The following is a 12027-nucleotide window of genomic DNA, read 5'->3' on the forward strand; positions in this document are numbered from 1 at the left end:
GCGGGAAGGGCAGCAGGTGGACGGGGGCGGCGGGAAGGGCAGCAGGTGGACACGGGAGGCGGCGGGAAGGGCAGCAGGTGGACGGGGGCGGCGGCGGGAAGGGCAGCAGGTGGACGGGGGCGGCGGCGGGAAGGGCAGCAGGTGGACAGGGGCGGCTCCGATGGACAATGCCGGCGTGTCCCGCAGAGGCGGGAACCAGAGCAACAGAGCAAACTGGGCATCTGGGGGCTCCTTCCTGCTTCAGACATCTCTGAGGGGACGCAAAGACGGAGTGAGGTGCCACCATGGCCCTAAGCTCCGTGCTCCCCTCTGTGCTCCTGTCCCTTCTCCCCCGATGCGACCAGACAAGAGGGGGGGTGAGATCAAGCTCAAGTGTGGGGCCGCCTCTGGGAGGCAGGGAAGTGGGTTTCCCAGGGACAGAAGCTGCCTACGGGCTCCGCGGTGGCTCCGAGGGTCCCTCCGCACACCTTGGCCTGGTTGCCACGAGCCAGGTGAACCCGAGAGTCGTGGGACCCATTGCTCACACTCCGGAGGGGCAAGTGCCACCGGCCGACTGCGGTCAACAGAGGGGACCACGCGGTGTGCCCCGTGCTGGCCGGGGGAATCCGGGGGGCACATCGCTGGGGGCCCCCAACAGCCCAGTGGGCTCGTTCTGTTTAGAGCCAGAGACTCCGGGAGGACTGGGGGCTTCTCGGGGGCCCAGGATGGGCGCGACTCGGCGGCGCTGCCAGAAACAGTGAGAAAGAAGACGGCGTGTGCCGGGCCCCTCGGCCCTGGGGCGGCACGGCCTGGCCCAGTCAGGCGGCGTCTTGCCTTCTCAGCACCGCCCAGGGCGGCCTGTGGATGCCTCCCACGGGGCTGTGCCGAGGAAGCCCAGCCGTGGGGCTCCTGGACCCCTTCCCAAGGTTGGGCAGGGCCTGTCCACGCACAGGGAGGGAAGAGGCATTTTCTAAGCTTGGGACGCCTTTAGACCAGTGGCTTTGGTACATTCGAGAGGGAACAAGAGAGGAAAACCAAGTGCCCGGGAGGGAACCGGCTCCGCTGCCCCCACTCTGGGGAGCTCCCGGGTGCAGCGGGGTGCCAGCCGCCCCTGCCCAGCAGCCGCACCCCAGCCGCATGGACTCAGCGGCCCAGGGCCCGGCCCGGCCAAGGGGAAAGCTGTCCTTTCAGATACTGTCCTGTTGTGATTTGGCTGCTCATCTTTCGATGCCGCAGAATCAGATTTTCTCAGCTGTTCCATTACTTCAAATGACTTGTTAAACAGTGTCTTCAGACAAAAAAACCTGCAAGCAGATTAATAAAGCGCCCCCGAAACGGCTGAGACGAGGAAGCTGTCAGACGGGCACACAGAGAAGGTTGAAATGCAGGCTCGCCTGACCTCAGGGACCTGCCTGACACCAGGGTGACCGTCGCCTGACTTCTCCTCTGTCTCCACAGAGTCAAGAGCTGCTTAGTGCCAAGTGTGATGTGGACACTTGCCTGCTGGATGGAGACAGAAACTCATTTTCCATCTGTCAAGCAACCCGACACAGAGCCGGTAATGATTTTCTGTCAGCTGAGGCCTGCCTGGATTTGAACCAGTGACCCAGAGGTAAAAGGCCCTGATGTAGGGCTCCCTTTACAATAACTGGCCTGCCTGGCCTTGTTACGCCTGGCCCAGTGCTCCCTCTTGCACCTGCCCACGCATTCTCCTCGGCTAGTTGAGTTTCGGCCGGATCCTCACTTAGCATTGGGGGCTGAATTGTTACTCTCTCTGGAGCATATGTCCCCTGTGTGTCCTGGGGCAGTGAGATGTGGAAGGCAGATGAAATGCAGAGAGCCAGAGTCTGCTTGATGAGCCTCCAGTTTCTAATCTGTAAAATGGGAGTAATTACACCAAAATCAAAATTATCACAAGGATTAAGTCTTAATTATCACAAGGATCATGTAAAGCATTTAGCAGAGCACTCAGCACGTGGTAGGTGATTGATAAATGTGTCCTAGATTGGAGAAAGGTATTACTGGAGGACAAAAAATAACATTTAAAAAGGTATTTTAGGGGATCCCTGGATGGCTCAGCGGTTTGGTGCCTGCCTTCGGCCCAGGGCGTGGCCCTGGAGTCTCGGGATCGAGTCCCATGTCGGGCTCCCTCTGCCTGTGTCTCTGCCTCTCCTCTCTCTCTCTCTCTCAATGAATAAGTAAAATCTTAAAAAAAAAACAAATAAAAAAGTATTTTAAGCCAGTGGCAGTGGGATGAAGAAGGTGGAGATTAAGAAGAGGATTTATAGTAGGATCAAGAGAATTTGGTGATTACTAAATATGAGAAGTGGGAAGTGAAGGTCTGAGGGGGGTCACCAAGCCTGGCTGCTGTGCCAACACAAGAGGCGGGCTTGGGGAGGACTGAGGGTAGGGAAAGAAGAGGTGGCTGGCTCTCCCTTCAGGGAGTGTGGGGTTTGAGGTGCCTTGAGGGTACCCACATGGGAATGTCCAGATGCAGTCAGACGTGCACTCCGGGCTACCCATCCAGGAGCTCTCGGTGGTTTACACAAGGTGGCTGAAGCTGTGACAGTGGGACAGGCACTGGGAAAGGCAGAGGGTGGGAGGCTGGGGAGAAAAGTTGGAGACTGGAATTCCTGAAAATGTTCACCTTAAAGGAGTGAGTGGGAATCGGGCCTGGGGGATGGCCAGCCAGCCATCCCAGGGTCGTGGCGGCACTCCACCCAGTGGAAAGGGAACATTTACCTGGATGCAGTGAGCTCAAGGAGCGTCCCTCTGAGAGGCTGTGACCACAGTGCCTGCTCTGGGAGCAGCCCCTGAACCGGAACTCATCCCAGGCAGGCATGGGTCCATCGGAAACTATGTGGGCAGCTCTGTCAACTGCTTTATCTGATGGTTCTAGCCAGACTCAGGGCTTTTGAGGAAATTGGGCAAAACGTCTGCTTGGAGTTCTTTGGAGTAGGCAGACAAAGGCAAGGCCCGTGTGGCAACGGGGGCTGGGAGGCCTTCCTACGCCTGCTGGGAGACAGGGATTGCTGCAACCATCCTGAACTTCAGGTTGAAGAATCTGGTATCTTCATTAACTGAGGAAGTACGACTCATGCCCTGGTCACTTCCTGACTTGATTAGTGACATTTAATGGACTTTGTAATTGGCTTTTACATAATTAGAAGTCATGCAGGACCGAGCCTGACGCTACATGTGCAGCGTAGTTTACCCAGGTCCCATGGTGGTTGGGCGATGATAGTGGCTGCCACTTGTTGAGTTCCTGCCAAGTGGCAGACGCTGTGACAAGCTGTTTGTGGGGATTTTCTCATTCGATCCTAGTTACAAACCTAGGATGTCACACAATTCCCTTTGGCTTCTTGAGCAGAGAGGTGAACTGGAAAATGGTATTTTGCTCCATCTTTAACAGGCATGGGACTTCTCAGGTACGGCTGCGGGGCAGCAACCGAGGGGGTGGGGCACTGTCAGGATGCATCACACGTGAGATGCTAAGAGCTGCGGGGCCCAGGGTAGGAAGTCGTATTGGTGGAAAGGATGAGTTCTGAGCACGTGGGCAAAACCAGCCCAGGACCCCACATCGATAATACTGCTCTCTTTGAACACCCAGAGTCAGAGTCTAGAACTTCCGGCAGTGAGCTCAAATCAACAAGGTTGCAAGGATTTCACATCTGGAATAGCTGGTAATGAGGGAATGATCAATGTCTATGGTTGGGGCCAGGATCGATCTTCTGTGTGTTGTCTTTTCGTATCAGCAGACTCTGAGGCCTGGTCTCACAGAAACCCTAGGCTCCTTTCTTCTGATTGCTTGGAATTTCTGAGTTGTTGAAATCATCCAGAGGACCATCTATGACTCAGCATGGTGCTGTGATTTCATGGGTCGCGTCCTGGCCCATGTTCACAGGCACATGGGCCCGATGGACTGTTAGTGATGGTCATTTACTGTTTAATGCGGTTTCTCAGAATTGGCTCTGGAGATGTTTCCCAGGGTCTATGAGAAATGTTTTCCCCTTTAAATGAGGTTATATATTACTCACATTTGAAAAATTGTCCTATGGTGTAAATAAGATTAGTTGGCTTGCTAGGGGAGAATAAACTCTTATAAGACCTTTCAACTATGTCTATATACAAACCAGTGATAGGATGATCACCATAATAATCTGTATCTGCTCTTTGTAGTATGTTAACACTTCCATAAGGGCTACTCTTTATTTTTTATGCATATAAAGTATTCACTAATTCAGATCGACCCAACCTGATTTAGCCTGAATTATTGAGGGTTTACTGTCCTGTCAAAGCATAGAAGATGAAAATTGTTTGCTTATCACACCTGCAATGTCACCTTGGAGAGTTAATATTTACACAGCTATGATGCATCTCTCTGAGTAGCACAAGGCAGCTCCACAGTTTTATTCAGCATAGGAACAGCAGTAAAAAAGTTTTCCTTGTAAATTAGTAATGATCTGTATGTAGGGAAGAGCTCTCTCATAACTTTGAAAGTTCATGTCCTACCTATCAAGATCACAGTTGAGAAAATCAACATGCATTTTTTGGTTACTGCTCTGAGTCAGGCACTGTGCTAGGCACTGCAGGGACACAGAAACGAGGGAGGGCCACACTGTGGGAGACAAATGCAAAGTAATGATTACACAGTGCAAAGGTTTCAGAAGGCCTGAAGGACAGGTTCTAAGTGTATGTCATGGGAGCAGGTCTGGATTGGCTGGGGGGCTGGGTAGGAAAGCCTCATGGGGGGGGGGGTGGCACTTCCAACTGCCTGCCAGGGAGAAGAGCACTGCTAAGCCAAGAAGACAGTTGAAGAAGAACATACAATTCCTTGTGGAATTCTACACAAGATAAGGCACTCGTACAGAAACACTGTGTTTGGAAAGGATGTTTTAAGGCTTCATCATTATAGCCCTAGAAAATATGACAAGGGTGCCTAACATTCAGATCACTTAAGTCTGGTGCCTACTATTGGGTACAGTTTCTCTTTTGGTTCTCAACCCTGCTGCAGAGAAAACAACTCTAACGAAAAAGCAAGGGCTAATTTTGGATTTTAACGTGATGCCACAGTGGGGGTACTGATGATATGGACACCTATAAGATTATGAAGGTTATGTGTATTTAACCACAGATGATAGAATAGTACTGAAACGAATCAGGAGAAATCTAGAGAGACTTTGAAGGCATTATGAGTGCATGTGAAATCAGGTTAAAAATAAGCCACAGGTTCTCTTGTGATTTCTGAAACATCTTTTTTTTTTTTTTTTAATCAGAGAAGTATTACCATCTTCCATTCATCATAAATAATCCATTTTATTATGTCACCAATCCTTTTGTAAAAATTTGGTATTTAGCATAAACAAACACTGAACATTAGCCAGAGGTGTGTTAGTTTTAAACAGAATAGGGAAGAATTTTTGAAAAATATAAAATTTAAAACTTAGAAAAGAACACATGGAAAGATTAACATTATTATCCATTAAAAAAATCAAATTTCATTAACAACCATGTAAAAATAATCCTGGTGGAAAAATGAGTAAACATAAATATCACCACTCTAATGTATTTCCTTTATAAATACATTTAGACAAAAAAATGCATACATGGATAGCCTGACAGTGCATAACACATAATAAAATATTTTGAGGTGAAAAATTAGATCCCAATAAGCTGAATTACAAATAAATTTTGATTTTATTTTTTTATTCTTTATGGAAAAATATGCCATAGTATTTGTGTAAAAAAAGAAATAGGCATAAGCGTATCACTAAAGCCACCAAAATGCACTATGTAGAGATATTTGAAACAAAACACATCTTTTAAAGCAAAAAATAAAATGTTATAGCATTTTCAGTTGAACCTTATCCCATAATCACACCTATTGTAGGTGTTAGACAATAGAGGTAGATAAGTTGGGGAGAAAAAAATCAGTATTCTAATGCTAGGGAGAAAGATTTTTATAGCTCAGACAGATGGACAGATAATCCCATTTCCTCTGAAATTCAAAGAAGCTTGTAGGAACAAAATGTGAAAAAAACCTTTCTGTGCTCCATTTGTGAGCATCAAAAGTACCGAGCAAAATTACTGGAATTTCAAACATAGGTGAAATTCTTGACAAACTGCCTGTTCATCACAGATTTTTGCAGAGTCTGGCGCTAGCCTTAAAATTTACACTGAGGATAACTCTTGTGAAATTTATGAGGTTCAATAATAATGGTCAGAAGTAACACGACATGAGACCTGGTAGTGACAATAATATAAATTCACATTACTGATAACCCTGGCAGGTTCCTAAGGAATGATTTTTTTTTTGTCGCTGACCAAATAACAACAGAGCTGCTGAGGACAGAGTCAGCCTCAGTGTGACCCAGGATTCCAATACCATCTGTCAAATCAAGAAAGGCCGTGCGGAATGCTGTGCAGGAAACAGGAAAAGTGTCCTCTAATTCTACATATCGCTTTATTCTCTCTTTGGGTCCAGTGCAAGGTTGTCCAGCCACAGTAGAAGCACACGTTGAATATTCCTTTGAAAGCTGGTGCCCAACTGGGGACTCATTTTATTTGATATTTTGGTGAATGGATGGTCTTGCATTTTCTGTGCCCATTTTTCTTTCCATCTGGTTAGACAGAATGTGTATATGTAACATTTGTTTGTGTCCATGACCTTTATATTTTTATTTATTCATAAGAACAATATGATTTAATTTTGAAAAATTGCTGCAAACATTTGTCAAATCTGCCAAGGAAATTTTCATTAATAACTTGTCTCAAGTGCCTTAAGTGTGTTTAATTCAAGGATGAAACAGGCTGCTTCTGGCTAAAAGGGGCAATTTGTGCTCAGACATCTGTGCAACAAGAAAAAATTTTGGTCTCCATTGTGGAATGTGAATATAATCCATCATTAATTGTTGCTGTTCTCAAACGAACTGTAACGTTTTTATGTCTCACATTTGGTGCTTACGAGTTTGCAAGTATGCTGGAAAACAGGTAAGAAAGAAATCATGGCAGAAAAAGGGAAAATACATGAACTATAATTTTAAAAATCCTGAATACCAAGTCCTGTAGTTTACCTCAAAACTTCACTTCCTTATAACTCAAACATCAGGTTCTTTCTTTGAAGCAGCTTATAATAAATTTAAGACATATAACACCACAATCTCTTATAATGGGACTGAGGAATTTCTGTGTGGAAACTATTTGAAGGAATGTCTAAAAAAAACGATGTCAAGAAATGCAGATAACTTATGCCTTTCAGCATCTATTCAATCTATGACCCCTGCTGAGTTGATAAGGAAGAGGCATGTCACAGATGTAGAAACAAAGAATCACACAGTAAATCAAAGTATTCATGAATAAGACTTTGGAAGTTTTCACTGTCATCAGAAGGGCATTTTTCCTGATGGTGTGACCTCATTTCAAACAGCACAGTAACTAGTATAGAGTTGTACTGCACCAAAGGTGGTATGAGGAAAGCATGTCTGCTTTTTGTCACAATCACGGTTTCCTGTGTTGGTAAAAAAAAAAAAAAAAAAAAAAAAAAAAAAATCAAACCACTCCAAAATCCAGTACCACCCCTGGCAGTAACCCAACAAAGTAGGTTTTGTAAATAACGCTCCTGTCAAATACATTTTAAGGCACTTAAACTGTTATATCATATTTTTGTGTAAAAAAATAAAATATGCATCGAAGCAACATTCACAAGTACAAGTCTTCAGAACTGTTGGTATGTACAATCCTGTACATATATACATCGCTGCATAAAGGGTGCCTCCTTTGTTATACTGTTGGCCTCGTCAACTTTACTCCCTACAAGAAAGGACAACATGACGTTCAGAGTTGGACAGTATGAACAAAATGAAAGCAACAATTAACACCAGATAGTAGTTTATGCTATTAGAAGGAAGACGAAGCTCACCTGATAGCATTACATAACCAATGATCCAAACTCTGGATCCACACACAGATCCACCTGCTGGCAGATCTTCACTGGCTGGCGGACTTCCTCCAGCCTGACCTGGCTATTCATATCATCTCACTGTATACTGGATGGTGGCCATGGGTCTCAGTCAGTATTATTTGTAAAGCAGAAGAGATATTCATGGATACCCTCATGATTGACAGTTTGTATTTATTTTGTGGTCAAATGAGATGGGCAAACATTCTACGTCTGGATTATTTTAAGGTAGCCAACACTTCTCTGGTTTGGAGTGGTTTCTGTGCGAAAGGATAATGAACAGCATTGTCCAATTTAGCCTCCCTTTGGAAATGCTTCTGTTACTCTGCAGGATAAATCCCAGAGCACTGAAACATTTAGAGGAAAATTTCATCTGTTTAATTTGTTGTTCACTAAGACTGTGTATTTTTGACAGAATATTAGGATTTTCAGATAATTTTCTTCATTCTTTGTCACAATTTATGTGTATAAAATCTGACCAGCAGTGCACATGTATACTGAGAAATATAAATGGAAGTTTTCAAAAGGGATAAATAGTAATAGAAATAAAAAGGCACTAAATGGCTCCTCTACCAACTCTTGAGTGGGTGGGCTGGAGCCCAGAGCCATACCTGGTAAGGACTGGTAACTGCCAGCATTCTGGTAAGTGACAAAATAAATGAAGGTGCTGGGTAAGGTAACTTTTTCAGGTAGGATACTGGGGACCGACCTAGGGTACTCCTTTTCATTGTTTTAAAACAATGCTGTATTTCTGACTAGTGTCCATGTGGTATCAGGGAAGGATTCTGGGGGTCAAATAGACCAGGGTTCTAGTCCTCACTCTAGAACTGACTAACCCACCCATATAACCTTGGGCAAGTTGCTTGACTCCCTGAGCCTCCTTCGTAAGCTGCACAATGGCAACAGCAGAGCTTGCTAGAAGCGGTGTTGTAGATAGTAATGAACAGCAATGACAATAATAATTATAGGAGCTAGCTTTTATCAAACACCTGCCATAGAATCCTCTGTAACTCTAAAGAGCAGATATTATCATTAGTCTCAGAGTAGCAGAAGCTGAGGTACCTAGAAATGAAACACTGTGGCCAAGGTCATCCAGAGAGGAGGTGGTCCAAGGTCACCTTGAGCCGCAGGCTGTCTCAAGGTCCACACTCTGAACCAAGTAACAACTAGAATGTGCTTGGCACACACAGAGCTCAATAGGGGTAGTGTATCTAGTCCATTTTTGGGAACCTAGGGCACTCCCCTGCCATTGGCTGTCTCTTTTTCCTACTCTCCTGATAACAGCTGCCACCTTGTGTATAGGCCCCGAGAAGTCTTGGAAGGTCTGAGCTGCTGGGAAGGAGCCAGCCCTACGGGTACCTAGATGGTATACGCAGCATCTAAGCTTTGTATGAATCATCCTAATTTTGTTTTGGCTGATAGTTTAGGAAATCAAATCTATAGATATCAAATAAGTTACAAGACTCTGAGCTAAGTGTGGTGAAACTGACATCGTGTGGGCTCCTTTGCTAATTAATTTTTTTAAATGTTCAAATACATAGTTTTGCTGTGCAAAGAAGTTATTAGGTGTCTGGGAAGTTAAAAATAAACTCGACATTTTAGATAAAGCCAGGTGCTATCATATTTACAGAGGCATGTGAAGTCAGGACACATGAAAGATGGGGTGGGGGAAAGAAAGTGTACATCTGAGAGGAGGGATACAGGTATTTTAAGTATATTCACCTCTACCCCATTGCAATATGCCCTGCAATACAAGCAGATTTTTTTAAAAAAAGCTTTTTAAAACTGCATTTTGAGTATAGTTGTACTTTTACAACAATACAAAACATGTAACCCTCCCTCAGTCCTCCTTCTCAAGAAATGGATCTATGCATCATTATTATTGTGATTAGTTAAGAAAATCAGAATATGCTAGCAAAAGTTAAAGTATATGAACAGCTAAGATGCAGAAATAGTATTTCAATTTGATTTGCATTCAACTGAGATCTTTCCAGAGTCTCACCTTTTGCCTCGACACCATCCAAGACTTTATTGTTGGCACCAACACACTTCCCAGAAGGATCTGAACTGGGTGGTATATGAGCAAGGGCACGGATATCAGGGAGAGGTGCTCATGGCCTGCAAACACAATCTTCAGCATTGGAATCCCTGATGAACAAAGAAGACAGAAAACTTGGAGGCAAATTCCGATTGTCATCAAACTACAGACACTCTCCATTAAAACTGGAACTCTGCACTATCTTTCCTTCTGAATGTATTCACAGGGAACGTCTCAACAGAGTCATCACATCTTCGCATCTTCCCTTCACTACATAAAACTCTAAGTTCTACCTAGAACCAGTTAAAGCTGAAAAGGTGGTCAGTGTTGAAAGGCACCAATAATTCTCCCTGAAAATTAGCAGCCTATCTACCAAGGAGGAGAGAGAAGAGCTGCTTCTCAGAAAGATGAAAAATGGGAGAAACGAGGAGATTCAAAATGGATCTTTTCTTGCTTAGCAGGGAAACAGTCTGCCAGTCTTTAGGGAGGCCTGTGTGGCACCACTTCAAAGTCCCAAAGTTCACTTTTGACAGTCAAAAGGACATGGCAAGATAATATATGATATGCAACATTATAAGTGGGAGGGTATTTTCACTAAATGAACATTAATAAAGGCTTCGTACCTTCTCTTTCGGCCAACGATCTCAAAGCGGTATACTGTATACGGCAGGTGAATTCTAAGATCGGTGCTGAATGTTTAAACCCTCCAGTGAGGGTCTTAGTGGAACTCAGGTAAATGAATACTACTTCCTGAGTCTATTATACCAAGGGCAAGGTCTGCAGATTTTATAAACAGCTGCCTATAGTGTATACCTATTAAGCTTTTATAACAGAAATCAGACACTGGCAATTTGACTCTTATTACCAATTGTTTTAAGACGGCCCAGTTGTCAGAATTACTGTGTCTGTTTGTCAGCTTTTCCAGTGGAGTACCTTTGATAGCTTAGCTCCCTTCCTGTTTCTTTGAGAACAGCCTCTGAAAAGGACCCAAGCTCCTAAACATGCACCATGATGGCACATAAATAACTTTTTATTATAACCCACTGAGGAAAGCTCTGCTTTTTCAATTATTTTTACCTTCTAATAAATTTCAAACCTTTATGCAAAAATGTATTTCATAGCCGCTTTCTTTTTCATAGCCTCACAAATCACTGCCGTAAACTGAAAACACTTAACTCGTCCCCAATCTCCCTCTCAAAGCTTTGAAAGTACGCGTTTAGATTTTTGCACTTTCTGTCTTCTAATATAACAAACAAAAGAGCTTTCTTTTAAAAAGTAATATACTTAATCAGTTGACAGGCGAAAAGCAGCATCTGGTACTATGATCCGGGGAAGTTATTGTGATGAGAAAAGAAGACCTGATCGTTCTCCTCCTGTTTGCAGGAAAGGCGATTTGGCCCAAAGGGACGATGCTCAGGAGCGGGAGGATGAGGGCGGATTCAAAGTGGGGCTGGAGGGAACAAATGATGGAAACACAGAGGTATCTGTCCCTGTAAATGACGAGAACGAGAGTTTCCGACGCAAAGTTTGGGGACCATGGCTGCTGGGCTGCATCACTCGAGCCTTTCCTGGCAAAACCTTGGGCTCTGCGTCATTCTTCAGCGAGCTGACCCGGCCCCGAAGTTTTTTTGAGCAAAAAACTGGCTGCAAGGACAGTGAATTTGGCAAAATGTGATCTTCAAGTCCAGTCAGAAAACCAGCGGTAGCTCTTATTCCAGAAGCTTACGTCATGCGCCTTCTCATTCCCCTCACTCACTTGATCAACAGCTGGATTATTCATTCCTTTAGTCGGCACTCCCGGACCTGATGAACTGCTCTGTAAAAGGCGAGGCGTGCCAGGAGCAGAATGTGACCTGACCCTGCATGAAGTGGCTTCTTGGGCACCCCTGTGACCCTCATACCTCCCCCCCATAAGCTTCCTTCAGGGCGGTCGGCTCTCAACTGCTTTCCACACAGTCTCCACACCAGTCTCTCCGACTTTGGGTTGGTCCTGTCGCAGCTATGTACCGCTCTGTGGCCAGAGTGAGCACAAAATCGGATTATGTCAAACCCT

At 44.8% G+C, this 12027-nt stretch overlaps 1 protein-coding gene and 1 long non-coding RNA gene across 9 annotated transcripts in view; one reads left to right on the forward strand and one right to left on the reverse strand.

Moving 5' to 3' along the window:
• Positions 1-12027, forward strand: part of LOC102155214 — a 69526-nt gene that overhangs the window by 13533 nt on the left and 43966 nt on the right. For 4 of the 5 annotated variants that reach the window (XR_005370818.1, XR_005370817.1, XR_005370816.1 and 1 more), the window contains exon 2: positions 1438-1591. The exons of the other annotated variant lie outside the window; for it this stretch is intronic. This is a non-coding gene — a long non-coding RNA (uncharacterized LOC102155214). The remainder of the gene's footprint in view (positions 1-1437; positions 1592-12027) is intronic. 5 annotated transcript variants of the gene reach the window in all.
• SLC10A7 (solute carrier family 10 member 7) overlaps positions 5271-12027 on the reverse strand; it is a 243037-nt gene continuing 236280 nt past the window's right edge. For all 4 annotated transcript variants that reach the window (XM_038558933.1, XM_038558936.1, XM_038558934.1 and 1 more), the window contains 2 exons: positions 9939-10084; positions 5271-7788 (listed from right to left, as the gene is read on the reverse strand). In XM_038558933.1, the coding sequence (XP_038414861.1) occupies positions 7759-7788; positions 9939-10084 (176 nt within the window). In that variant the 3' untranslated portion in view covers positions 5271-7758. The remainder of the gene's footprint in view (positions 7789-9938; positions 10085-12027) is intronic.

Source organism: Canis lupus, chromosome 15 (genome assembly GCF_011100685.1).
Source record: "Canis lupus familiaris isolate Mischka breed German Shepherd chromosome 15, alternate assembly UU_Cfam_GSD_1.0, whole genome shotgun sequence".
In the NCBI taxonomy this organism is placed as follows: Eukaryota; Metazoa; Chordata; class Mammalia; order Carnivora; family Canidae; genus Canis; species Canis lupus.